General features: G+C 43.6%; 1 protein-coding gene across 3 annotated transcripts; it reads right to left on the reverse strand.

The window, feature by feature from the left end:
* On the reverse strand, positions 1 to 26,590 carry THSD1 (thrombospondin type 1 domain containing 1). Of its 3 annotated transcripts, none has more exons than XM_032679752.1 (5): positions 26,438 to 26,590; positions 20,751 to 20,889; positions 14,846 to 15,811; positions 6,597 to 6,755; positions 1 to 2,293 (listed from the first exon to the last, which is right to left on the reverse strand). In XM_032679752.1, exons 2-5 carry the CDS (start codon positions 20,815 to 20,817, stop codon positions 918 to 920), a joined length of 2,568 nt encoding a protein of 855 aa, XP_032535643.1. In that variant the 5' UTR covers positions 20,818 to 20,889; positions 26,438 to 26,590; the 3' UTR covers positions 1 to 917. The 3 variants fall into 3 exon arrangements, with proteins under 3 accessions (XP_032535643.1, XP_032535644.1, XP_032535645.1); XM_032679753.1 differs by lacking the exon at positions 26,438 to 26,590 and adding an exon at positions 16,163 to 16,214 and having other exon boundaries at positions 20,751 to 20,859; XM_032679754.1 differs by lacking the exon at positions 6,597 to 6,755.
* Positions 26,591 to 26,818: the final 228 nt, after the last annotated feature.

The raw sequence follows: 26,818 nt of genomic DNA on the forward strand, positions 1-26,818 counted from the left end.
TGGTTTTGTTCATAATTTATTTTGAGCTTGCTGTAGTAGTATTGTTGTCAATATATTTACATTTAAAAAATTAATAAAGGAAAGGATAATTATGGAAAGGATGCATGATTCAACAGTTCTCAGTGCTTTTTACAGGTAACATTCTGCAGTAACATTTCTGCAAGGACTAAATCTGATCATCTGTTTTCTTTGCCCTCCCTGTAGCATGCCTTTTCTAAAAATTTCTTGCAAATATCTGTACATCATTGTTTTCCTGGCATAAATATGGACAGAAAGAAAATATCAAAGTCTTGAATGATGAAAAATGCCTCCTCAATTTTAAATTCACTCCAAGTATTCAGCACCAATTGTTTGCACTTCCATGCAACCTACTAAAAAACCCCCACCAGATGACTTATTTGAGCAACTACAACAGTTCAACGACGGTAACCAGAAAAATGATAAAAACTGCTCACCACTAGAAGTTTGTCCTTTCTAAATGGCAAAATCATTCATTAATCAGGGCAGATGGCTGAGGATGCTGTACAGTGGATGTCTCAGTATGTCACAGTCTACTAGTACAGAGTCCACAAGGTGTGAAAGGCTAGATCAGTGGCACTCATCATCTTTGATTCATGAAACATGACCACTTTAGGCAATAAAATCTATTGGCTATTCCTGGGTCATGTCTTCACTAACATGTGCTTTCCCAGCGTATTTTGTGTGTATTGTACACATATGCATACAAAAAAATATTATATGGAAGCACTTTTCAGTAATTAGAAAGGAATATGTTCCCACAAACCAGATCTGGGGCATTATTCCCTCCTGATCCATGTGAAGGTAACGTGATTCCTGTTGCTTCTTCTACCAGAAGCCAACTGATCCTGCAGATTCTCTACCACGCATGCCCCTCCTGCAGGGCCGCAATGAGTCACTCAGATCACCAGCTTCTCAATGCTTAGAGTACTTGTTTCATCTTCTTCATTTGAACCAAAATACCCAGGGAGGTCAATCATCTGCTGCTCTGCCTCTGTTAAGCCAAAAGTACTATTATCATAAAAGGCAAACTCAGGGTCCAAGGGGAAGCTCTGGCACTTGTCCCTACGGTGCTGGGCAGGGCTTACACTCAGGCCTCTCTGGGAATTATCTTTGCCATTTGAGCCTGTTTCTTTCTGCCACATGCCTCTGGGGTTAGGTGAAAGGCCCCTCTTACTTCGGCTGGGCTCAGGTTTTTCAGCTGCCTTCTCCTGACCAGCAGGCTGGCGGTCAGTGATCAGGTCCAGCTTCCTCACTGGGGGACCTGCCCTGTGGTGGGACTTTGTGCCATGGCCCTGTAGTTCACACCCCACCATAGGGTTGTGGGGCTGATCCAGCTTTTCACACGCTGGATTAGCATTTCTGGATTTTGGCCGTGTCCTCTCCTGCAGGCTCTGGTCCCATGTCCTGGTCCTGGAGTTGTAGAGAGGAGTCTGTCGGGGTGTGAGAGTGGACATGCTTCTCTCTCTGAAAGGCCTGGCCTTTTTAGTTTCATGGAAACTGGCTGTTCTTCTAAACTGTGAGTTTCTGTGACAGCCCCTCTCGGGTAAGTCTGCTCTGTTATCCTGGTGCTTGAAATGAGCTCTTCTTACTAGGGTTTGGGTAGGGCTCACTGCAGGATTGGCCTGTGAGAATGGAAAATCCAGCCTGGGGTGAGAGCTTTCCTCCAGGAATTTGTGCTGACTGGCTGACTGGTCCAGAAATGGAGATTTGATCCGAAATTTGTTTGTTGCTACCTCCTCTTGGCTTTCCTGGCTCAGGGGAAGCATCGCGGTGGCACCAACAACTGTGTCCGTGAGGGGATTCTGAGAGACATGGTACACCTTAGTGGTCTCCGTCAGGCCTTTCTTCTTCATCTCTTTCAGCTGCTGTTGTGCCAGGCGGTAGCTGAAAATCGGAGGGATTATTTTTTGGGCATTTGGCTGCAAGTTTTCACTTCCAGAGGCATCATCTTCTTGGGCAAATTGGAGGCTTCGCCTATAGGTCAGAGGAATGTTAACAAGGGCATCCCCTCCTTCAGCAAAGCTGTCCCGCTGCTTGTTGCCTTGACAAATGTTCTCCTCGTCGGAGTTTTTCCGGAAGCCAGGGGAATGGACAGAGTTTCGTCGGACAGCAGTACTGCATTTCTGAGCTCGGCAGAGCTTCCTCCAGAGGGTGATGAGAATGGTGGTAAAGATGATAAACAAGCATACAGAGATACCTGTGATGGTAACTATATTATCTGCTTTCCGGTTCTCTCCTGGCTGGACAGGAGGCGGGGTGGGAGGCTTGACAGCTGTAAGAGAGAGCACACATGTCTGTCAGAGTTGCACTGGCATCAGCATTTTGGTACTTGAGGATGGATATGTTACTACAAAGAAAAAATAAGCAATTAATACAGTACAGGAAGTTGTCTGCCATTAAAATTTGCTCACTGGAGATGACTTACTACTGATGACTTCAAACTGGCCCAAAAAGATCTACTTACTTTAAACCAAGGTGCCCATGGACCTTTTAAATGCAGCCATTACTTTTTCCTGTTTTGCCATTTCCATAAGGCATTCCTAAATAAGTGTAAAATGGGATAACTCTATTTGCCCTTCTTTATTAAGTACTTTAAGATTCCCTGATAAAAAGTGCCATAAAACAGGAAAAAAATAATTCAACTGAGGCTAGGACTTCAGGTATCACTTTATTTTTAGGTGAGCTTAAGTGGGTGTGAGAATTGGAACGAGTTTGAAGAGCAGAGAGGTAGCACTAGCAGAGACAGTGTAACTTTTCTAAGCATTCTTCTGAGGGTGCTGTCTGGTGCTATAGCCCCAGAGGGCAAAAACTTAACATGTCACAGCAAGCTCTCAACTGAAAAGGCCATTGCTCTGGTGTCCCTAGCATTCTAGGACTGACACTCTGCAAACTTTTCTTCACTGAGAGGGTGCCAGCCACTGGAACAGGCTCTCCAGGGAAACTATCATGGCACTAAGCCTGCCAGAGTTCAAGGACCGCCTGGATGATGCTCTTAAATCATATGGTTTAGCTTTAGGTAGTCCTATGAGGACAGGAAGTTAGACTCAATGATCCTTATAGGTCACTTCCAACTTGAGATATTTTATGATTCTAACCTGTAATGAGAACATCTCAGAGCTGTCCACATCCCTATTTAAACCTCTCACCAGCCCATTGCTCCACATTACAGATGGCCAAACCAATAAGAAACTAATGATTCTTTTTTGAATGAGGTCTCTAGGATTTCAGGTGCAGCCTTAAGCAGAACACAGCATGGTTGAAAGCAGATGAATTAGTCCAGCAGCTAATTTTAGTATCTGTTAGCACTCCCCCATTTTTGGGGTCAGACATCAGCTCTGTAAAGCCACGAAAATGTTGTTGGAGAGCAAGGCTGGTCAGTCGTACTTGACAAGAGCTGGCCATAAAGCTGTGAACTCAAACTGAACCACTGAACCACCCTGCCCTAGTCTCTTGCTTTATCCAGAAGCCAAAGCCTTCCATCAGGGATAGACAGTCAGTTGTAAAACTCAGCAGGTGCTCCTGCCTGCACCACAGTGACTGCCCAGGCATAGGAAATGCAATTGCAGAATAATGAGAAGTAGACACCACATACTTCCCATAATTCAGAAAAAAAAAAAAATTCAACAGCAAGGTGGTAGTGCAGCTTTTAGGTGTGCAGGATGCATAAATGCACTGATAAACACAGGCCAGAAGGTCTCAGGCTGCTAAAAACAGACATGCAGGGTGCTGGGTTAGGCAGGAGGTCCACTTCTTTGACTCAGGGTTACCTGACATCCCCAAGCCCTTTAAAAATCCTGCCAACGAATAAACCTTGATCTTTGTGTTACTCTGAGAGCTTGAAAGCAGCTTAAAGAACAAGACTGATGAATCTTTTAGGAGGATCTCTAAAACTTGCATTCAGCCCAATGCTACCACGCCAGAGCCCAGAGCACTGCTGTTCTGGAGGCTTGATCATGGAGTGAACAAGCTGACCTCAGGAAAGAAAGCAGGACCAGCATTTGCTCTGTTAACTCCAGCAGAGCAATTCATTCATTTCTCATCCTTCTCTCAGTCCTGTTGCTCACAGTTGTTTTCCAAATACTCTGTTCTCCATTTGTAATGCACACTGTGCTGCGTCATTTGGAGCAGACAGCTAATAGCTTAGCAAACGGCGAGGTTCAGTACAGGACTTCGTCGCTGTGGATCACCTCTCTCTGCACCTCATCTTCCCCCACCCCTACACTCTGCTGGTCTCACTCATTCAGCCATTTGCTCCATCTGCTGGACTAACGACTGCAGAGTTATGCTGAAAACAAAGCTTGTCTGCTTTGTAAAGCTGCAGACAGCAGAGGTGGGAAGGGTCAAACTCCCAGCTTGAGATCAGGAGCAGATGAACACCGTAAAGTCACATTGTCAAGTCACTTCTCAAGCAACCTAAGATTCAATGGGATGAAATCATATAGGTGATTCTGTAAAGGAAGCCGGGAGCGGGAGGATTAGAAACCATGTGCAAGAGAGAAGTGAGGTTTTTCCTCCAGAAGATTCCACAGGATACAGATGCAGGCCTCCTGTGCATTTGATTTTATATATATATGTAAACCCTCACTGGAATTTGAGGACTGTCCAGACCTGCTGAGTGCTGTCATACCGTAACTCAAAGCAGACTGCCACAGGCCTGTGAATTGTGCATGCACAGGAGGTTGACCTCTCTGGCAACCATCACATACCTTGCACAGTTGCACACCTGCATGGGAAGAGTGACACCTCTGAGAAGGACCAGAGAGGCATGTCACCTCTGTGCATGTAAAGCAAGGTGCACACACAAATCATGTGTCCAGCACATGCTCTGCACGCACAGACACCCTCTCTGGGGAGCTCTGTGCACCAAGACTACTCTCCGAGCTCCAGAGTAGGGCTGTGAAACTGGCTGACAAGGAGCCAAACCAAATTATGTACTCACAGACATACCTCTCCAGCAGGTAACAGGAGGCATGGAATAGCACAGCTCAACATCAGCTTTAGAAAAGCACTAACCACCCACTGCATTTTGCTGGTGACATTACTGCTGACAGCAGACTGATAGAGTTTGGCATAGGGAAAAAACCCAGCTCTGAAGCAGGACATTAGTTTTAAGCTGGGGCCCAAAACATCTGAGTTGTTCCTCTCTGCTTGAACTTACAGCTTTACAAAATAAGCAAACCCACATGGCCAGCATTTTCAAGTCATTAAAAACATCAGACCTGTTAAAACATTCCAAGTGCTGCACAAACACTGACAAAATGCAATCCCTGGCTTGATGGAATATAATTTTTAGTATTTTCCCTTCACCCAAACTTTTGTTCAATACAACCCATTTCTTAAAAGTGCTCCACAACACATTTCAGTCCCGCCTGCATACTTCCAAGGCCCTCATCCTCAGACACCTTGAGGCTGGTTCAAGCCAACACCTCCATTAAAAACGTAGTCCTGCCCTCTTCTTGCTCCAGCTACACATTCTCTCCCCCTGCTGTCCTTCCCTTTTCAATGGCACAAGCATTGCAGTGGCCACATGCTAAACAATTTCCCCACATCCACAAACTGTCTATTTTTTAACTGGCTCCATTCCAGTTCTCCACAGTGCACTTGTGCAAGCAGAAGGAAGTACATGCAAGCAGCCAAAGCAAAGGGTAAGGCATTACTCACTATTTAATATCTTAAAATATCTTTTAAATTACAGCCTGAGAGCCCAGGAGCCTGCACAGTTCCTGGGCACCTTTCCTTCCCCATCCCTGCACCCTTGGCACCTGTGGGACACAAAAGCATGGGAGCTTGTAGATCAACTTTCTGAGATAGATCTCTGGGGACCCTTGGCATCAGCACACTCTTTTTCAGCACGGAGATTTCAAGAAGCAGCAATTCTGCATGAACTGAGCACCAGCACCCTGCTAAAAGGAGCACTTCTCATACCCCTCATGGTAACTATAAGCACCCGATTATGGTGCTGGTACAGCCTCATACAGCTTCACTGGAGGCTGTGCAGCTGCTGGAACACCGCTCTCGTCTTACAGGAGGCTCAGATCTCTTGTAACTTCACCAACTTGCCACTCACCAGCAGTGGCCAGCCTGCAATATCACGGACCAACAGCAGTGACAGGCTGGTGCACAGGCAGTCCTGGCACTGCCACCTCAAAAAACTCCCAGAATGGGAATCTCACACCACAGGTCACCACTAGAACCAGTACTCTTTTTAACAGACTTTTTAACAGATTCCCACTACCTGGAGTGGCTTTCACTACTGAACATGTTCTGCTAGTCCCAAGATCTCTCTTTCAGTGCTTCTTCGCTCTCTGGGCATGATGGAGATTTTAAACTGCTTCCAAAGCACCCACAGCATTCAGAAATCTTACACCTTGGAGCATTATCTCCAGCTATCCCACAAACGCATGGAGGCTTCCACTCTACTCCATCAAGCACAGGAATGTGACAGCCCCCTGAATCAATATGACTGAAGAAGAGAGCAGATATTTCTGTTTGACACAGCCCTTCTAACAACAGGCCCTTTGCTTTTGCCAGGGCAGTCACGCGACCAGGGGGAAGAGGACAGCAGAGGTACGTACACGCACACTCCTCCAGCGAACACAGGGAAGCCTCCCTCGGTGATCCAGCGCAGCCTGGGTTTGCTGGCGAGGAAGTGAGGCACTCTCGGAAGCGCTCCCGGATGCCATCCCCACAGGTGACACTGCAAGGGCTCCAGGGCTGCCACGGGCTCCATGCTTCTACAAATAAAAAAGCTCACAGCAATGAGGAGTGTGTCTGCATCCTTACCTTTAAAGACACAGCCATTTGTCTTCTTTTTTAAGAAAAACAGCAATAACTAACTAAAAAATGCAAACAGCAAGACCAAAAAAGCACAAAGCATCCAGAACCTGCTCCTGTTCCCATCAGAGTCTGGGCCAAAGCTTCCACTTGTTGTTTTCCTTTTTTCACCCCAAGCCCCAGCCTGCAACACAGTGGTCAGTCAACTGGCAAGCAAGTTCTGCCTGGAACAATAGCAAAAGGAAATGAATCCACAGACCTTTGGAGTGGGCTGGTAATTTATATATTAATCCAATTCCTGCCTGCCAAACAGTGCATTTACAGCAGGATAACTTCATTGACCTAAGTATAGTTACTGCTGATTTATATGACTGTGACAGGAGGATAAGACTACAAGGCCTAATGAAATGGCAACGTTGCTTTTTCTCTTTATTATCTTCTCAGCACATGAACATGTTATTGAATCATTTATTTGACAGTTTGCAGGTCTCTTTGGTTTATTGCTTATGGTTACGCAATTAACTCAAGATGAGATTTTGCATGTGCACTTATTTATTTCTAGTGGAGGCAGACTCAGGTTCTAATATTACCTTGAACATTATCATTTTTAATGCGTAATAAAATCCCTCTTTTTCTTAAGACTACATCCTCATCCAATGTTCAACACTCAAACTTTATAGCAGTAAGAAACCAGAGAGAGAAAGGAGGGACCATTCCTACCCATTTCTGACAGCTGTGACACTGAAGCAGCATCACAACTTTAAATTCCAAACTAATGCATGAGTTCAGGTACATTCTTAAAGAACAAAACCCCAGGGGACCCTGCTATGGCTCAGTTGACTTGGTGGTCTAGTTTTGAAATCTGGCAGGAAAAAAAACAATAGACTACTTAAGTCCATTTCACTGCTCGCAGATTAAGTAGAAAAATATCTGAATAACATTTTTTTTAGAAGTAGATCAGGTTTGTTCAAGTTTGCTCTTTTAAATAATTTATGGTGCTGCTACTGCCAACACAGGCCATGATTTTTAATTTTAGTACTGCTGCTAACATGCCCCTGAGCCCTTGACCAAGTTACGATGGTAAAGGACTATACAGTGTTGCATGACTGAAAATGGCTTTATGATTTCATGTTATATTGGTTGCTGCACAGTTCATAGTGTGTTATTATTTTTAAGTATCTCTAACAAAAATAAATACAGCTGTGTTTCAATGAACATGAAATTTTAACTGCTTTGGGCCCTGTCCTACAAATTTTTGTGAGCATGCCAGTATGAGTAATGTTAATGCAAGCAGCCCGACAGCACCAGCAGGGCTGCTCTCCCGTGTGCAGGTACTCACCTGCACTGCAGGACGGGCACTGATGTGTTGAGCTTACACTTGTGCTGTCAGCCAAGGCTGCAAAGCAGGTGTGGGCACATACTCAAGAACATTTGCGTCCATGCACGTTCCAGTGCATTTGCCTCACCTAATCCACAGTGGAGATGGGCATGGTGAGATACTCTGATGGTGCTGTGGTTTTAAGCCCACACAACACCAAGTGACCTTCCCAGCTGTTTGCCACTGACTCCACTACCCTACTGCGATATCCGTGATCCCTTGCTGTATTTCACTTGTGCTCTTCACGCACCTCTCTGCTTTAACCCTTCTGTCTCTGGAGCTGGGGAGCTGCTACAGCAGGGGAGAGGAGCCCAAAGGCAGGCTGAGCTTTCACACTCCTCCTCCAGTTTGCAGCCACGCCAGTTCCTTGTAAAGTGCAAAACGAAGCAAGACGGTTGGTGGTGTCAGGAGAAAAAGGAATCAGAGGATGTCAAGGAGGAGGTAACAGAGGAAGTTTGTTGGGGTAAGGAGCTCCACAAAGGTACAGGCTCTGGACAGTTTGCAAAATCACATCAATTAGCAAGCAAAGCTATTAGTGAGGCAGCAAGAAAAAATGTTGATAATTAGTAGTCAGTCAAGGGCTCATTGATCCCTCCTCAAAAAAGGACTTCATGGTATCACGTTATTTGGGGATCTCACAACACTTTTCTTCATATCAGTATGAAGGACTCCAGCAGTGTCCCTCACCACTGGCAGAGGGGCTAGTTGGAGAAGGACCTACATCCCTGTAGACTACTTTGTGTGAGCAGCTTGGTGAATTCCTGCCAAAATTTCCAGTGTGTGAGCTAACTCATTTCCCTCTTTCCACATTCCCTGCTTGCTTAAACGTCTGTTAATTAGAGTCAGATATAGAACCAGACTCAGAAAGATTCTGGTTGCCTCCAGTGCTAACACCGGTGATAGTGGAGGGTGCTCGGCAGTCTCCACATTGATGCCTGTGGGTTTCAACATACAAGAACACTTAGCAGGAGTAATTTTTTCACACTGACGTCAAACCTAAGATGTGCCCATTGCTCCCAGGCACTTTTCACTGACTTGGGCTTCGGCTAAAGGCACAGAGTTCCTTAGCAAAAACACTTGGCATCCATAGCTTTGGGGCTAAGAAATGTGCCTTAAGCAATAGGAGAGCAAGAAATGCTCCAGCTGCAATGAAAGATGGGAGATTTAAACTTCTGCAACTTGCTCTGCAACCTCCTGCAATTACCAGAATGTAAAAGAAAATGAAGCATAGTTTATTCTCCCCCAAGGAAACAAATGATTAACCTCCATTTAAGACAAACAGATTGAAAGTGCCAGGGGGAAAACCAGAAGGTATGAACTGCAAACAAGCTCTAATAAGTGTGAACTTTTTTCACATACAATTGAGGAATCAATTATCAACATGAAGACTGATAAGTTAGTTTGAAACAGCTGACAGTTGGCAGGTCTGCCAACATAAAAGATACATGCAATTAACTGTGTTAATTGTTGCTCCGCATAAACATCTCTCCTCAAATTTCTGTGCTCATAAGACTTTGTGCACGCAGTGCTATCCATCAGCATAGTCAGCAAGGGACACTCAGCATCATCCCTCCAGCCTGATGCACGTGATAGTCCTACGCACTTCAACAAGGCCAGTGATACGGGACAAAATCACTGATTATTTACAAGTTCACGTAAACATCTACGCTAACCTGGGGAACTGCAACCTATTTTTGGAAGCTGAGATCAGTTTACATGCATTGTATGGGTGTTTGGACAAGATCTTGGAAAACACTTTTCTCAGCCTTCCACGGAGATGAAGCCTGGGTACACTGAAACAGCGGCATGTTCCAACAAGTTACTAATTTGGACAATGAAAGGACAAAGATCTCTTTAAAGGAAGAAAACCTAGAAAGCCTGGGAAAACTACAGTCTTTTCCCCACAAATAGGCATGTTTAAGAATTGTAGAGGCACAGCCTAAAAATTATTTTTTCCAGAAGCTAAGAGCTCAGTGACTCTGTAACACCTGATTTATTCCTAATGTGTAGAGATGAAGCATTAACTGACACAGAAGTGGATGGGGTACAAACCAGCCCATTCCCAGATCCCCTGCATTTGCCTGTTTCTAAATAAATGCAAGCCAGGTGCAGATTTAGGCTGTAGAGCTAATTGCTTCCCAGCAAGCAGGTCTGATTCATACAGTTTTATTCAGGGAACAAAAATTTCATGGAAGTTGTATGCTCCTATCTAACCCCTAGATATCCCACTTACTCCTCTCCTCCCTTACAGACCACTTTTCCCTTTAGAAGGTCTTCCCCTGACTTCCTCTTTCCCTTTTCTGGCAACAGCTGCATTTCTTATGCCCTGATGACATACTGATAGTTCCTCCGACAGCTAGCAAAAGTCAGATGAACAAAATTCATCTCTGCTGTAGGCAAGTGCAAGAGACTTCACTGGGAGTCACACTAAAGTTGAAATTGGTCTCCAGAGTGTAACTAAGAACTGGAAAAGAAAGTTAATTAACAGCAAAAATTTGAAGGAAATATGCCTTTTTCTATGCTTTAGTGTTACTGAATAATTTTATCCCTCTCATCACAAATGTTTCAAGTAGGATACAGGCTAGGACATGGAACATCCTTCTAAGGAGTCCAGAAGTCTCACTGCTGGGGACACTTAAAACCCAGATGAGCAAAGCACAGGATAAAGCATTGAAAAGAATGAGCCTGCAATTCATCTGGTGCTGGGTAAGATGGTCTAACAGAGTTTCCTACCTCAGACATCCAAATAATTGGGTCAAACACTAGGAAAAAAACAGCTGCATGACTCTAAGTCACCTGTGTCAAACAGTGAAGAGCCCACTGAGATGAATTGATTCACATCTCATTGTTAATTTTTTCACAGATTCTCCATTTAGAGTCTACAGAAAGCTGCACAAGTGCTGGCTCATGTTTAATGGATGTATTCTCCACCTTTAATAGATATATTCACAGTCTTAGATAGCACAGGGTTTCTTGTGACACTCCTTCTGAGGCTGATGGCCTGGGCTGGAAGACCTGCTGCCCTGGCCTGGTCAGGGTCATCGGGAGCTTTCTCCTTCCTGCATCAAGCACAAGCCAGATTCCTGTTCCAAAAGGCTGTACTAAACCTGTCTGGGATGAGGAGTAAAGAGCAGGACTGACAAAGGATCAGGAATATAACTGATGTCTGATATATGGAAAATAGATGTGGCAAAATATCCTCTTTTATCTCATCCTCTGTGGTTTGGATGAAGATAATTTTAATAATTTAGGAACTTCGATATTTTACAAAACAATATCTCTTCTTCAAAACAATAGAGCATATGCTAAAATGAAGTAAGAACTGGCTGAGTGACAGATTGGATATGCAACTGTCAACAGAAAACCATCACCGAGTGAGAATCCATTTGGAGAGATTCCAAAGGGATTAGTATAAGGTCCAATGCTTCCCTAGTTGACATGAAAATAAATACAAAACCATTACTGAGAAAATATGTCACTCCTGTAATGACAAAAGTAGATAGTGCAGTTGTATGGAGCACCATAGGGTACTGGCTAAGTTAGGATAATTCAAACAAAATAGATCATAAATCAGCAGAATGAAAAATGTAGGAAGAAGGAATGCAAACTGCACCTGCAGGATGGTGGACTACACACACAAAAACAGTGCAAGAGGAGTTTAGAGGGTGAAAGTTATGGTAGATTTACCTAATGCAATTGGTGGAATGAAAGCAGAGGTAGGGGTAGGTGGAGTGCTACTGCTCAAGCAGCACCAGTGAGGAGGGACAGATGAACACAGCACCCAAAGCTAGTACCCTGGGCATCAAATAAAAGTGAGTATTTAAAATAACAGAAAGGGAGTCAAAGAGAATCAATAAATTAATCAAATCCTGAAGAAATGTCTTCCAATTAAAGACTCAATCTTTTCAGTTTATCTCAGTACACTGAAATAATCTGGAAGGACTGGGATGACCTGGATGTGCAAACGTCTTCATGAAGGGAAGACAGTGGATGGGAAACAGCTATCAGAAAGCAACAGAGTAAAAGCCAGTCACCAGAGGATGAAGCTAGATGAGCTTCAGTTATGAAACACAGAGTTTCCCTTTTTAAAGAATAAATAAATCAGAGCACAAGATTGAGAAAAATTACCATAAAAGTCTCTGTTTTGTGGTGTCTTCAGTAAAAAACTGGATAACTCTCGGGACTCAACACCAGGGTAACTGAATAAAAATGAGGGCCCGTGCTGCACAGAAGCCCAGACTAGGGGATTTATCACTTCTCCTTGCCTTAAACTGAGTTCAAGAGGTCCAAAGCAGAGAATAAGAGACTTGAGGCGAGGTGTCTGTTGTGTAGCAGTCGCATGTTTTACTAAGGGGTCTGGGTCTATGGAGGCCACTGCACAGTGCCCTGCAGCAGAGTGAGAGGGCTCAGGAGTGCACTTTCCAAAGGATCCAGGAGGCAGATAGCCAGCACAGGCAGCACAGGCTCTCTCTGTCTGTCGTGGCTTCAGGCTGATGTGCCCCTCCCAGAACACCCCACTCTTTTCAAATGCCGCCTGCAGGCTTTGAAGTCTCACAGATACAGACAAGAAGTCAGATGTGCTGCAGTCTAATTAATTTCAGGTTGACATTTTATTTACGACTACATGGTGTGGTTTTGCTTTCATCGGCTTTATAGAGTTGATATTCTTATCGTGGCAGCTATTGACTTAACTCTGCTCTTCACAGGCATAGCCTCATTCTTTCGACTGTAGTTGTAAGGATGATGCTATTGGGGAACCCAAGGAAACAGAGCAGATTGCAGGAAGCCATTGCTTAATGCGGATCTCATCAATTAAAACAATTAAATATTGGGCACAGAAACATATCTATATCATATGCTAGGTATTTATCTGTCAGGGCAATTATGTAGATCATATCAGTGTAACATACCACCCAAGCACAGAGGAAAAATTAAAATTCTCTCTTCCTTTTTCCTTGAGAATTATCTCCATTAAGAAAATAATATGCTTTTATTTTTAGACAGACTTTTCTATGCCAAAGGAAGAGGGAGAGTGTCAACAGAGAATGCAGATAGGAAGTTAAGATGAAGGGAACTAGGTACTGAGTTTGGCATGTGTTGAAAGTAGAGGTCGTTTTTAGTACAGAGTGTTAATTAAATAGCTAACAGCTTTAGAATTTGTGAAAGAGTACCAAGTAAGACCACATGAAGCTATGAACCTAATTAAGGTAGGCTGTGTCTGCACTGTGTGCTCTGGAGCATGTCCTACACTCTTGGTCTCCTCATGATGCCTCTCAGATACCTGCCCATGAAGTGCAATGACCATTTTTTGGCTACAGTTCCTGCACTTCCTTTTCAGGGAGACCAGGTTGGGGAGGTGAGGAAAACGGTGCGCATCTCAAACCTTTCAACCCACTCTTTGAAGTGTACAGATGGGAAAGACTGATTTGTTACTTATAGACACAAGCCTGCTCCAAATGGGAACATTTACTTTTACATTCCATGGTGCAGGCACGACAACCTAACCCAACCCAATCCCAATTACCTCGTGCACATACAGCCCACCCCTCACTCTGGTTGCTTTCACAAATGAGTGACGAGAAGGATATTTAGCTCATCTGTTTCCTCTGCCATGCAACTGTGATTCATAGACTCTGTCAAACCATGGACTGCCACCTCTGATGCTACAGCTGCATAAGATATAAAAATAGAATGGATAGAAAGGTTTTAAACAGGTCTGAGGAATGGGCTCAAGCTCTGCCTGTGTACTCAACTGTGATCAATTCTGACCATGATCATTCATACTCTTGGGCACGGTTTTGGCTTCTGCCAATGAGCATTCTGCCATGTTTGACCATGGTCCAGAGGACTATATGGACCACAGACTATCCCCAGCTGGAAGCTTGTATGATTCTAATCTTTCCTCTAAGGAAAATTTTAGCTATATGAATGTGACCCATGATCTACCAGGTGGCCTCATGGGTCAGAAAATGCACCCTGGTCTGTTCTAAGCAGTAGACATGTCTTGAAAGGCTGCTTGAAAAACCTGCAAGCTGTCCAAGTGACATGACAGTGTCTTTTCCTGTAGCCAAATCCTGATTCATCTCACCAAAATTTGTGCATCTAACAGGTAGGGCTCTAAACTTTCACAGCAAATGGGCTAGAGAAAAAGACACCCAAGTGAGGATTCATCCCATGTATTTTCTATACCCATGAATCACCCTTGTGAGATGCCTCGACTAAAAATCTAGACAACTACCTAGTGTTGGACCCTTGGCTTTTAGACACTTAAATGTAGGTAAGACTAATCCTACCTTTACAGTCTTCAACAGGCCAGATCTACAGCAGTAGCTTCTTTAGTCACTGAGAGGAACAAGCTTCATTTTCAGCCAGACTAGATATATACAACATTCAAAATGCCCTAAATGGTTTTGGTTGGTACTTAGCGTTAACTTAGTGCAGCTTTAAGCTACCACAGTGGCACTTATCACCAGATATCCTTGTGTATACCTCTACATAACAGTCTATCATGTTGCCACCTGCATATGACATTACAACTATTTTGACTGGTGTAGGAGATCCAAAAAGTAGCTATTCAGTAAGGGACACCACAATCAAACCTATTTATCATTACCCACATTGGCTGAGAAGAGTGCTGATTTTAGCTAAAAGAGGAAAAACATCAGTACAAACCCATATTCCTTTGGATCATTATACACTCCTTAACTCTTGTTGGGAAATAGCTTCGGTTTGACAAATTAAACAGGTCAAAGCAGTATTTGTTCTTCCCCACATCAAACAAAGTGCAGTTAAATTCTGTCCTGTTGTCTCCTGGGTGAAGGGTGTTTTCATACAGCCAAGTTGTTCTTTGACTTGGATGCTTGAGAGCCTCTTTATAGACGACAATTTTTCCACTGATAGAAGTGCACGGTGGAGAGATTACGAAGACCTGAACCAAAGTTTTGCATGTGGCTTCTGCTGCCACAACCAGTCTGCATCCAAATTTGTGGAGAAGATCTACAGGTCCTATGGAGGCAATGACGGAATGTGTTTCTAACGATGTGAGTAACACGGTGAGGTATATTTCTTGACCAACAGGTGGGCAGTCAAACTCTACCCACTGGGACCTAGAGAGTGGGATTCCTTTGCTAGTTCTAATGCCCAGAGTCTCATCAGAGCTTACTCTTCTGAATTCATAAAGGGTGCTGGTGAATATCACATCCAGTGAAATCACGGTCTCGTTCATGGCACACAACTGCTCATTTGTAAAAAGTCCAACCTGAAGGGAGCTCCCAAACACCTCCGAACTCCTGTTCAAATCAATGTGAAATACAGGCCATTCCACATGGAGGGTGGACATGCTGCTTCTGCTCCACTGGGCAGCACTGCTGTTATCACTGGGAGAGACCATTCTGAACAAGAAGTCACCAGCACTCTTGAAATGGAAACACTCAAATTCTACCGTCCCCTGGGACTGATTTGCTGGAAGCTGTTTTCTTGCAATTATCTCATTGGTGCTAGCATCCAGCAAAAGGATGGATGCATGCTCTGCTGTCACATTACCACCATTATAGTACTGATATTCCACAGGCACTGTGTCATTGCTGAAGGCTACATGATCTGGGCGCTCCAACAGGAGATACTCCACTTCGCCAAGAACTGAAAGGAAAACAGTTTAACAACAGTATTAAGAACCAAGTAGACAACTGATTGTTTATCTACCTTATGGAAAAAAACAAATATTTTAAAAATTGATATTAAAAAGCAGTTCTCAATCTTTTTCAAGTGAATCAGTTAGCAAAAAGAAAAAGTTCTAGCTATTGCAGTTAGAGCTCAACACCTCTCCTTTGTGCAGGGATGTGATTTGGAGCAGCTCAAAGTCCACTGCAGTAACATGTTCAAGAAGGTAAAAAAGAGTATTTTAAAGTAAACCACAAACCACCCAAAAGATTCACAGAAAACTTAATTTATCAGGATAGATTCTCAAACCTCTCAACTTCTTTCACTTACAGATTGTTAAAGTCCACTTCACAGAGGCCAGCTGTTTTTCCATTTACTTTAGCTATAATTTAGCAAAAAAAGAACAGTGGTTTCTTAGTACAGAAACATGAAAAATGTCCCCCAAATAAAATAAAAGACTGCATGATGTTTTTTGAAGCCTCTTCTCTTTCTCTGTCTTATGAATCTTTCATTTTGCTCATTTGCATTGCAGACACTTGAGTGAAAGCTGAAAATAATAGCGATGGTGACTGCAGCACTTTTCTTGTCTCAAATGTGGTGCAACATGTCTAAATGACATCATTTCATTATAAATGGCGCAGTCTTTTCAAATTCACTTCTTGCATGACCATGTTTGTGCAAGTTGCCAAATTATCCTGAGACAGGCTGTAACTAGTGATGATATCTGAAGCAACGAACTGGGAAGATCCCATTTCCGTTCTTAGCTCAGCTAGCTTTTCTGTGTTGCCTGAAACCTAAGGATTTCAGACACAGAAAGGTTATCTGAAAAATGGGAACTGCATACATCTATTCCTCACAGAATGCCCTGTGAGACATCTTTATTTAATTGTCTGGGAAAAGGCTTCTGAGTCTTGGATGGAAGGTGCTACGGAACTGTAAAATTTCAGTTAAAGCAATCCTTTCATAAGTAGTATCAACTAACAATACTTTGACTTGTTAAATCTGTTACACATGTCTTAAGATTACCTCAAAGAAAGCTTTGCTGGAAAAACATCGCAACTGCCAAGGCAAGCACTCAGCAGTCAAGAGTAGCAGGACTCATCTCACATAATATTAGACGCCTACCACTCTAAGCTTCAATTTAAGTTAGTCACCTTGGATTCACTTTCTTCTCAGCAGGGAAAATATTCAGGAAGAAATTCATCTGACTGGCTACAGATATTTACATCAGGGTGGGGTGCAGTGTGCAGTAGAAAAAAAGAGCCTATTACTCACCATCAGCTCTAACATGTCCTTAAAATAACCAGCTCCAACCACATACATAAAGTCCTAATAAAGGTGGCATGCACAGCCTCACACATATAAATCATGCATATACTCTTACATATATGTACTATAACTCAGTCTTTCATTTGCATTTCCACAAGATGCTGCTTCATTTGGCAGATGGATGGTGCTCATTACCAGAAGGCTCTTTTGTATTTATTCTTCCATGGGTGGTCCTATGTATTATTGACTCCAAAATCCATCCTGATAACACAGAATTATTCATTTCCCCCATGGACTCTTCTATTGTGCTCTTATAGTATATTAGTGAACTAGAAATATTAATGAGTTTATTCTTCCAAAATCCCTGAAAGATGAGAGGATGTCACTATTCTTGTTTAGTGTGTTAGGAACCAAGGCACAGGCACAAAGGTGAAAACTGTCAAGTATTAACCAATTGTGGATGCCCTCTGAAAGCAAGGACCTGATTTTAAATACAATGGTTCCTCAGACATCCCAAGCAGTATCCCACTGATTCCAGCTGTGGTGAGCACATGGCACCCCAGCAAACCTGATCTCAACTTGGACACTCCGAAAATAAGAAATAGACCCTAAGTGCCTGTGAAAAACGTCTCTATGAATTGCCCAGCAACACATTCTCCTTGCTCTTCACATTCTGGTTCTGCCATGTGTGCTTGCCCATTTTTTACAGCCTTGTTCCTACCATCATCTACCGTCAATATCTCTTGGGTACCAGCCTAACTCCATTACTGTGAAGTGGCTGTGAGTCACTGGGGTTTTGTTTCTCTGGGAGTGGGCAATTTCTCTACAAATTATAGAGATGCATTTCTCTACAAAGGAATTGGCTAGATTCAACTTAGCTGAAACATTATAAAGGAAAAAGAAATCACACCATGGCAAAAACCCAGCATGAAAAAATTCAATTTTAAGCTTTAAACTTACAAAAAAACCATTCAAGTGAAAGTAATGAAAATCACTGATGTTTGTACCTACTGCTTTAGCATCCTAACTCTCTTTTACAACTGTCTTGACTCTCTTGCACTGTTTTTTTATTTGGAATGGCTGAGACAAGAAGTAACAGCACTGTGTATGTAGGTGGGAGGACTGGAGAGAGGGCAGGGAACTGCCATATCCCATCAACCCCAACATAAATCACTTAGGAAGTGAGGAAAGTGAGCATTACTGGAGCTCAGCACTGGAGAGCTCTGGCTGGTGCACCACAGTTCACAGCATCCTTTTCCCCATGTTTGGTAAACAGCACAAGAACTTTGCACTCTTGGACAGCCCACACAGCACTTTTTCATGATGCTCCCAAAGGCACCTCTTGGAAGCAGCCAGCTTCCACCACAAGCTCCTTCAGCTGACCTCCAGCCTACCATTTGCCCATGACTGTGTCACGTGCCAAAACCTAGTCCCAATTGTTTGTACAGCCAGTCAGAGGCAGCTTTCAATGCATTTGTATATTTTCCTTTGTCATTACAATGGTCTCACACTGCAAGAAGCCTGGATGTGGTGCCAACAATCTGCCAGAGCAGTCTTTGTAGGAACTCGCTCTTAGACAGATCAAAAGAAAAATCCTTGTTGTGACTGAAGAGCAAGAAGAATTACTTCAGGGAGCTATTTGGATACTTACTTATTTTTAAGAGTGCTTAAGCCAACTTAGGTTGTGCTATTGGCTTGTCAGCCACCAGTAGCGCAGAGCTAAGAACAAAAACATCAGTAAAACTGATAAGAAATGAGAATACTATTTTGTTGTATGTTAGGGCTTTTTTAGCACTACAGTAATTTTTCCAGAGCATACTGGAAATAGTCTTGTCTGAAACAGAGAACTATATGAGTGAAATAGTTATCTAAAAACCATGTACACGTGATACTTAAAGATGTGTATATGCAGAACTGTTTGGAAGTAATTTTCTGAATTACGGACTGCCCTTTAACTGGAAATAAGGCAAAGGTTGATGCACCTAAAGTTTGCAACAGAGATTTAGCTCATTAACTGCATCTTGTAATTACATACTGCACTACACTCTATACAATTCAGGAATAATAGCTTTTACCTCTGAGTCAACTAGTTGTGAATGCCTACAGGAGTGGCTCACCAAGAAACAGTGCATATTGCAATCATTCATCTCACTTTTTGGCTTCAGTGAATTTAATACTTACCTTCACTGTGTTACCTGCTCAGTGCAGTATTCCTAACTGGGCTGGTTAACTTTGTCTTAATAAAGTATGAAGTGGTACTAAAAGCCATAGACAAGTGTCTCCACTTCTACTGGAACTAAATTCATCTAAAAGATGGCAATTCTTCTACAGGTTCTTTACATCTTCTAGTGATCCCTTGTTCTAGAGCAGAGATGGAGCAAGCACAGAGGCATGAATAGCACACTTAGCATTCAGTCATTAATCAGATTTTTCTCACTTATATATGGAGAACAATCTGCGTACATTTTTGGTCCATTTCTCTCCTTCGTAAGGTATCTTCAGCTCTTTGGTGCATGAACTACCTGCTGCTACAGCTCTTTCCATAAGTGGGGATTAACCACTCCTTTTCCCATTTTTCCATATTGTAGACATTTCAGCAGTGCATGGCTTAATCCTTAGCATGGTTTGACAATGTGCTACAGCTGTCACAATGCCTGCTTTTAAACTAGGAATGCAAATTTCTAAAACATATGTATTGTTTAGGAATTAAGAGTCCCATTTTCAACATTTCTAATTCCCTGTGAGATAAGGAATTAATTCCCTTTGCAAATCTACTTCCTACTTATTACATTCATGAAAAGGATAAGACACTATGCATATGATGCCCCTCAGCTTGTAGACATCTTGCAGTTGTCTGACTGAACTTACGATGTCTAACCTCCCTCCTTGGCAGCTGAAGGTGAGAAGGAGGTGCTTTTTCATTCTACGCATCTCTGTTGCAGATGGGTAGGAGATGCTTTCAATATGTGCTGATTTGTGCATGGACTACTCAAACGAGACTGATTGTCTCTGACTACCTGTCTAATTTTATGTGACCAACACTGAATGATTATGAATATCACCCTTTCCATCCTTACACGGTCAGAAGAAAGAACACTTCTGTTGTTCTCAAAAGCTCTCTAAGTGGCAGCTTAGGTCCATCAGGTGGGGGCTCACTCAGCCATAGCAGGTTGCCTGTACTGTAGATGCTTACATCTCAGCCAACGATAGTAGGTTTCTTCTCTAGTAATGGAGAGAAATAGGTAGTTGTGTGGCGCAGTTCCACCCATCCTAGTATGGATACCTAAACCAGGTCTATTTTCCATGATGTTCATTAAATATTATGAAAAATAAGTCTTACAAGCGAATAGAGTTCTAGTTGCTGCTTCTATCACAGCCAGTCCCTTGATGCCCATGGAAATCTGTTCATTTATCTTGTTTAATACTCTGAGCAAATTTACGGCAGGAAAGGTTCCTGTCGCTCTGATCTAAAGGGACAGTTTATGCAAGTTGCATTTTCCACCTAAATATTGCATAAGATCTAACTTCTGTGCATATCAGTGGTAGCTTCTGTAGCATCTGATTTCAACAGATCACCTGGAAACATAAGTCCAAAACTACCTTGTGAATGTGCATAGTGTAGTTTTCCCCTGACAGCTCTAATACTCACCGTAGTCACAGAGCACTACTAACAATAGATTTGAAAAATCTTTCAACATCTGTTTCATTCTGACCATTGAGATCCCAGGTTCTTTTACTCCTCATGTCCTTCTTCAGCTCCAAAGTGCCGGCACGTTTTCCAAGAACACCTATGAGTTAAAAAATTACAGCTGTCTCGACTTTGTTTCATAAAATACAAGAAGAAAGACATCCCACTAATAAGCATAAAAAGAAAAAAAACCTATTAATCAACATTTCTCCCCCATCTACTTAAAATTACTAACACTGTATCAATGGATCTGAATAAGCACAACTACAGTTCACTGTACGAGAAATTTTTTGTCCTGAAATGTCAGCTCCTGAGCCAGAACAACAAAGACAGATCACAACACTGCACTGAAGTAACTGCTGCTGTGCATGTCTTATACTAAGACCAAGGCTCACGATAGCAAAATAATGAATATTTTATACAAAATATAACTCTGATCTCAGCACATATCGATATTAGAGATTTACTGCTGCTTCACAATTCATATCACTTCAGGTTTCATTTCATAACTGCTTTCAGGCATGAAAGAAGCTCAGTAGCAAACTACTTTTTTGGTCCTCAAACTGCTCTGTAATTCAGGTCCGGTAATATATTTAGTGATATTACTAGATTTATAAAAGATCTATAACTGCTTTTCATGTCATTCAGACTGATCAGATGGAGAAGGTGCTAACTTTCACTTTTTCCTCCATGATTTTTTAAGTTTACATTCTCTGCAGCCTTGGCTAAGCCAACATAGAGTTCTTTTTGGCAAGTTTCCCAGTTTTATGTCCATGTGGTTTAAACTAGTCTTTATGAGTCTCATAACAATTAAATAAAATAGGTTGGAAGCACAATGATAGCAGCAAAACCAAACAGTTTGCTTCAAAAACATAAGTAGGAGGGAATCTAAAAAGAGAAGTTCTAACTCAGAGGCCATTCTCAAAATATAAGAATTGCTCTCCTGTGTTTCACAGGAGCACTTGCAGGTCAGTCTTACTGTGCTAACCATCCCACAAACATGTAAGAAAGGTCTTGATCCATTAAGTTTACAACCTAATTTTATGAGAGAAATCTGGCACTGGAGCAGGCAGAAGTTAGGAATGAGCAAAACTGCAGAGAATAAAGGTAAAACGTAGGAACCAAGTACGGCAAAGATCGGGTACACCTTTAGGAATCACAAATGAGGTATTACAACAATTACATTGCTCGACTTGTTGAACTAAGAGGCAGCAGATGTGTTATTTGAAAGCTTTTTGAACTGCTCTCTGTGCCAAGTGGCTGGAGAGAATAATTTCTAAGAAAAGACTAACAGTAAAAGCCCATTACAATAATAGCTGTACATATCTGAAAGGAATAATCATCATCTGGCCCACGAACTTGACAAGATTCCAGAAAGGATTAGATAGGGACAGTGATACCGTCACCACCCACGATTTCACTTCATATGCTGTAAATTACAGGAAGACAAACCTTATGCCTCAAGAGAGGGGCAGGCTGCTAGCAGAGGGTGGTGGAGAGCCAGCCTGCTTCCTGGAGCAGCCGCTCCTTAACAGTCCCAGGCTACTGGCAGCAGGCACAGCATCACATTGGGACATCATTCCTAGCCTGTATCGTTCCTGGTAATTAATCAGTTAATGAAAACAAAGAATCAAGGTAGCTCAAGGAAAAAAAAAGCAGGTTTCAGTTAAAAAAAATAATTGCAATAGATGTCTTGGCCTCTAGCACAGTTGCTCAAGGAAAATAGCAGAAGTTATGTGGCATTGCTGTAAACTGCTCTGAAATAATGAGGGGAAAAACTACTTTGTGGGCCACAACCATGATTGTGCTGGATGATTTAATGGACCCTTTCCATTTCTAGCTTTCCAAGCTGTGTATTTTTCAAATGATTTTTACAAATACTTCTTTCAGAGAGTCACACACAGGCAGGTGAAATTCAAATAATCCTAATCTCAGTCTAATGAGCGACACACTACATGGAGGAAATGAAGCTATGGAAGGGAGAATAAATCCTCAGGAAGAAAGAAAAAGCCTGTGTGGGAGAGCACTCTTGAGGGAGGTAGTTGCCTTACATCTTAATTTGCACATCAGCCCAACAGAGGAAAAAGCAGCATGGTTCATGAGACAGAGCACCAGCAGGAGGCACAGGGACCAGACCTGACTTCTGTTCCTGTTCCTGCCACTGCCAGACATATGATGTCAGCAAACTGCATCATTAATCTGCTCCCCTCCTTCCCACCCCATTATTTCATACTCTGTATTTATAGAGCACACTCTTCAGGACAGAGACTCTTTCTAACCAAGCCTGTGGATGGAGCCCAGCGCCAGAGCCCTTGAGTGTTTTGGTAACACCAATCATTTGTCAGACCCAAATCTCCTTCCTTCTCACCCTTCCCTCTGTGTTACCTTGACTTGCTTGGGAAAAGACTCCAGATTGAACAGAGAAGGCTATCAGACTTGGAATAATGGCTTTTTTAATTTATTGCTCCCGTGGACAAGTATGAACTGAGGCTCTATTGTGTGAGATGCAGCAGAAGCACAGCAATATAAAAAGATGCTTTCTTCTTCCAGGAGATGGTGTAATGGACTGATTGGAAGTGGAAGACTTCCTCTCCAAGGGGAATTTGAAATGACAGATGAGGAGGACATAAGCCATAAAGCGCCTTGGAAATGAAGACCAAGAGGCTTATGTGTAACGCAAATGACACGGGAAAACTTTGAGTCCCTGCTCTGCAACAGATTTCCTGTGCGATCTTGGTCACGTCACTTAGTTTTCCTGTGGCATAGCTCTCCATTGAAGACGGTACCTCACTATCTGGTATGGGTATTACAGGAATAAATCCACATCAACTGTGAGGCTTGCAGGCACCACAGTGTCATGACCTGTGTAAGAGCCAAATATGAAATTTAAAATTTTATTTGCAATATTTTTTGCAAATAAGTAACAGAATAGGTTACATATACTGTGTATTAGAAACACATATATTAATCTATTCAAATAATGCCCCTATTTCTCTACATCATTAAAATCATATAGTATTTTGTGATCATTTTGGTTTCACAAAAAAGCTCCTAAAATCAACTAGCCCAAATCAAAAACAAACCCCAAGCCAACTTGATTTATGACTCCCAATACTTTCTGCAGCAGTATCCAAAGCCACAGTACGGATATGACATTTCAGAAACCTGCCACATCTTCTGAGAGCTGTCACCTGCTGATTGAGCAGTTACTACCTTCGCCAGCTGCAACAGTATAGCATTCAGTGCCTACTCCCACATCCTAAGGGGGATGAGAGGCAAATGAGCCTTGAAGTTAAGAAAGGGACATCAGGAATTAATCAGATTCTCCATCCAAGCACTGAGTTTATTGAGAACACAAACCCATGGCACTCAAAACCTCAGTGCTCTGGAGCCTCATTCATGCAAAGGGAAGTGCCACTGATGGATCCCATATTTCGCCCTACCCATGACCACCCTCAGTCCTCCTCCTCTTTGCAAACGCCAACAAGAGCTGAGCCCTCCCGTGCCCCAGCCCAATCCTCCTTTGGTAATAGGCCTGTCTTGGCTCATCTCTTCTCTGAGCACAGCCCCGGTTTCTCCTTGTCCCCCAGACCCCATAGCTCCAGCTGACCCAGCCATAGCAGAGAACTTAGGGCACACGTGAGAGCAAGGTGGGAGAAGGGCTTGGGGAAGGAGTAAGTGTGTGTGCAGGGGGCTGTCAGGTTGAGAAGTAATCCTCTTGGAGCCAATCTGCCTCCCCCGCCAAGCACTGCCCCAAGTGCAAGCACCTATTCTAGCCACCCCAACAGACCCATCAAGAAGCCAGCCAGCCAGCCAGAGTGATGCTGTCAGAAAAATAAAGATATTTACTGGAATTTAAATCAAGTGAAATGTTGACAGAATGCGGGGGGAGGGGGTAATCCCAGATGAAAAACAACGTCCTTAATAGCTGTCCATTAGTTAACATATTTTAGTTGTATTTGCAACCCAAAATCTGCACAATTCTGGCTGTGCATGAGAGGCTGACAGTAAAATAGGCTAGAGAGAGAAAAGCCTGAAAGTCCCTAAATCCTCCCTACATTTCACAAGCAGCACTAACAGCAAAAAGAAATGTGTATCTGCAACATTTTCTCAAATTTAAGGTATTTTATCTGTATGGCAGGAAAGAGATTAATTATTTTCAACCAGCATACGCTTATTGCAATGGGATTAGGCAGCTATTGAAGTGTTACTACCTGCTGGGAATTTCAGAACTTCCCATATAATCTTTCTCCTCTGACATTAAAGAGGGAACACCTCAGGTATGCTTTACATTTTATCAAAATCTAATCACTGCTGACCAGTCAGAGTGGTCAGAGCAAAAATATGCCACTTCTCAGAAGATATTGAGTTTAGCCAGAAACATATCTATTTGATGTCTGCCACAGCAGGGGGCTAGAGCTGACATTCTCAAAGGCATCTTTCATTCTTATTTACACATCCAACAATTTTACATTGTTATCAGATAATGGCTTTATTAAAATTATGCATCTAAATTCACTAGGCTGAAACTGACAGCATCAGATCCCCTGTGTACACAGAAAAAAAATAATAATTAGTTGGTAAAGCCTATTTTCATTAACATTTGGGGTCATATCCCACAAAATCCTGGCATTTCTCAGCCCCGTTCTGATAATAACTCAGCAATTCATGAGCTAGCTGGCCAGCAACATTTGTCCTTTGAAACCAAAGGGCTTACAGTAGATAGAATATATGGATAATATTTACTTCCGAAAACGTACAGTGAAAATAAGCTTACTAAGCATAAGGAGATTTGGGAAGGTGTCCAAGAAATAATAAATAAAGAATGCAAAGAATTAAATATATTAGATCAGACTTTACGGCATAAGGGAAGGAACGCAGTCATCCGTTCTTTCCTTCCCCCTCTAGAGAGTTGTTTTTTTTTTAAATATATATTGTTCACTGTTTCTGGAATTCCCCTTTTAGTGCAGTTTATTTTAAAGATCACAGTATGGGGAATACATATTGCACAGCTGAAACAATGAGAAGTACGTTTGAGAAGCAGGTCTGAAATATCATGAAGTATCCGTGTTAAAAAGAGAACTGGAAAGCTTTCTCCTACGGATTACCTTGCTTTTAGCGTTTACTCACACGGTTTCGTCTGGTCTAGCGACTGCTACAAAGTAAAAACCACGGAACGTAGTGAAAAACACTAAAATTAATCCTGCTTATCACGGACTCTGGTGAGAAACCAGTGCAGTCGCTCCCAATGCCAGTGCTCCCAGTACCTCGGGAGCGCTGGAACACCGGGGCTCCGGGCGGGACGGCCCGTGCCTCCGGGACACAGGCGAACATAGGGAAGATCTGGGCGGCGGGCAGGGACAAAACCAGGACCTGCAGTCACAGGGGTTGTTTTTAAAATCCCCCATAACCGAGCGTCACGGCGCGGTCCCGTCCGCGCCCCTCGCACCGACCGACGGGCTCTGCCCTGTCCTGCCCTGCCTGTGCTCGCCGGGCTCCGCGCCCCGACACGCCGCCCGCCCGGCTCCGCGCCCGGGTCTGCCCGGGGCTCCCACCGCCCCAGCCCCTCGTCACCGCCGCCGCGGGGGGACGTGCCCGCGCCCCGCGACCCCCGGGCTCGGCTCGCCGTCCGCCCGCCCCGCGCTCACCTCCACGCCGCTGCCCGCGGCTCTGCGCGGGCGGAGCGCCCGGCGGGATGGGGCCAGAGAGAGATCCTTCCCGTGGAGGAGATGCCGCCGGGGCTGCCCTGGGCGCTCGCTGCCCTCCGGCGGCGGCGGGAGCGCTGAATGGCGGCGCGGCTGTCAGCGGGGCGCGGGTCGCGGCGGGCGCCGAGCGAGAAGAGCCCACGCCCCTGGCGGCGAGGCGCTGCCCGGCCCTGCCCAGCCCAGCCCGGCCCTGCCCTGACGGGGCCGCGCCGCCTTCACAGGCCCGCCCGCCGAGCTGCGGCGGCCCCTGGGGCAGAGGGCACTGGGGAGGGACGCGGCCGCCCGCCGAGGGGAGGACGCGCCGAGAGCCTCGGCCGTGTGCGC

This window comes from Chiroxiphia lanceolata, chromosome 2 (genome assembly GCF_009829145.1).
Source record: "Chiroxiphia lanceolata isolate bChiLan1 chromosome 2, bChiLan1.pri, whole genome shotgun sequence".
NCBI classification, from domain to species: domain Eukaryota; kingdom Metazoa; phylum Chordata; class Aves; order Passeriformes; family Pipridae; genus Chiroxiphia; species Chiroxiphia lanceolata.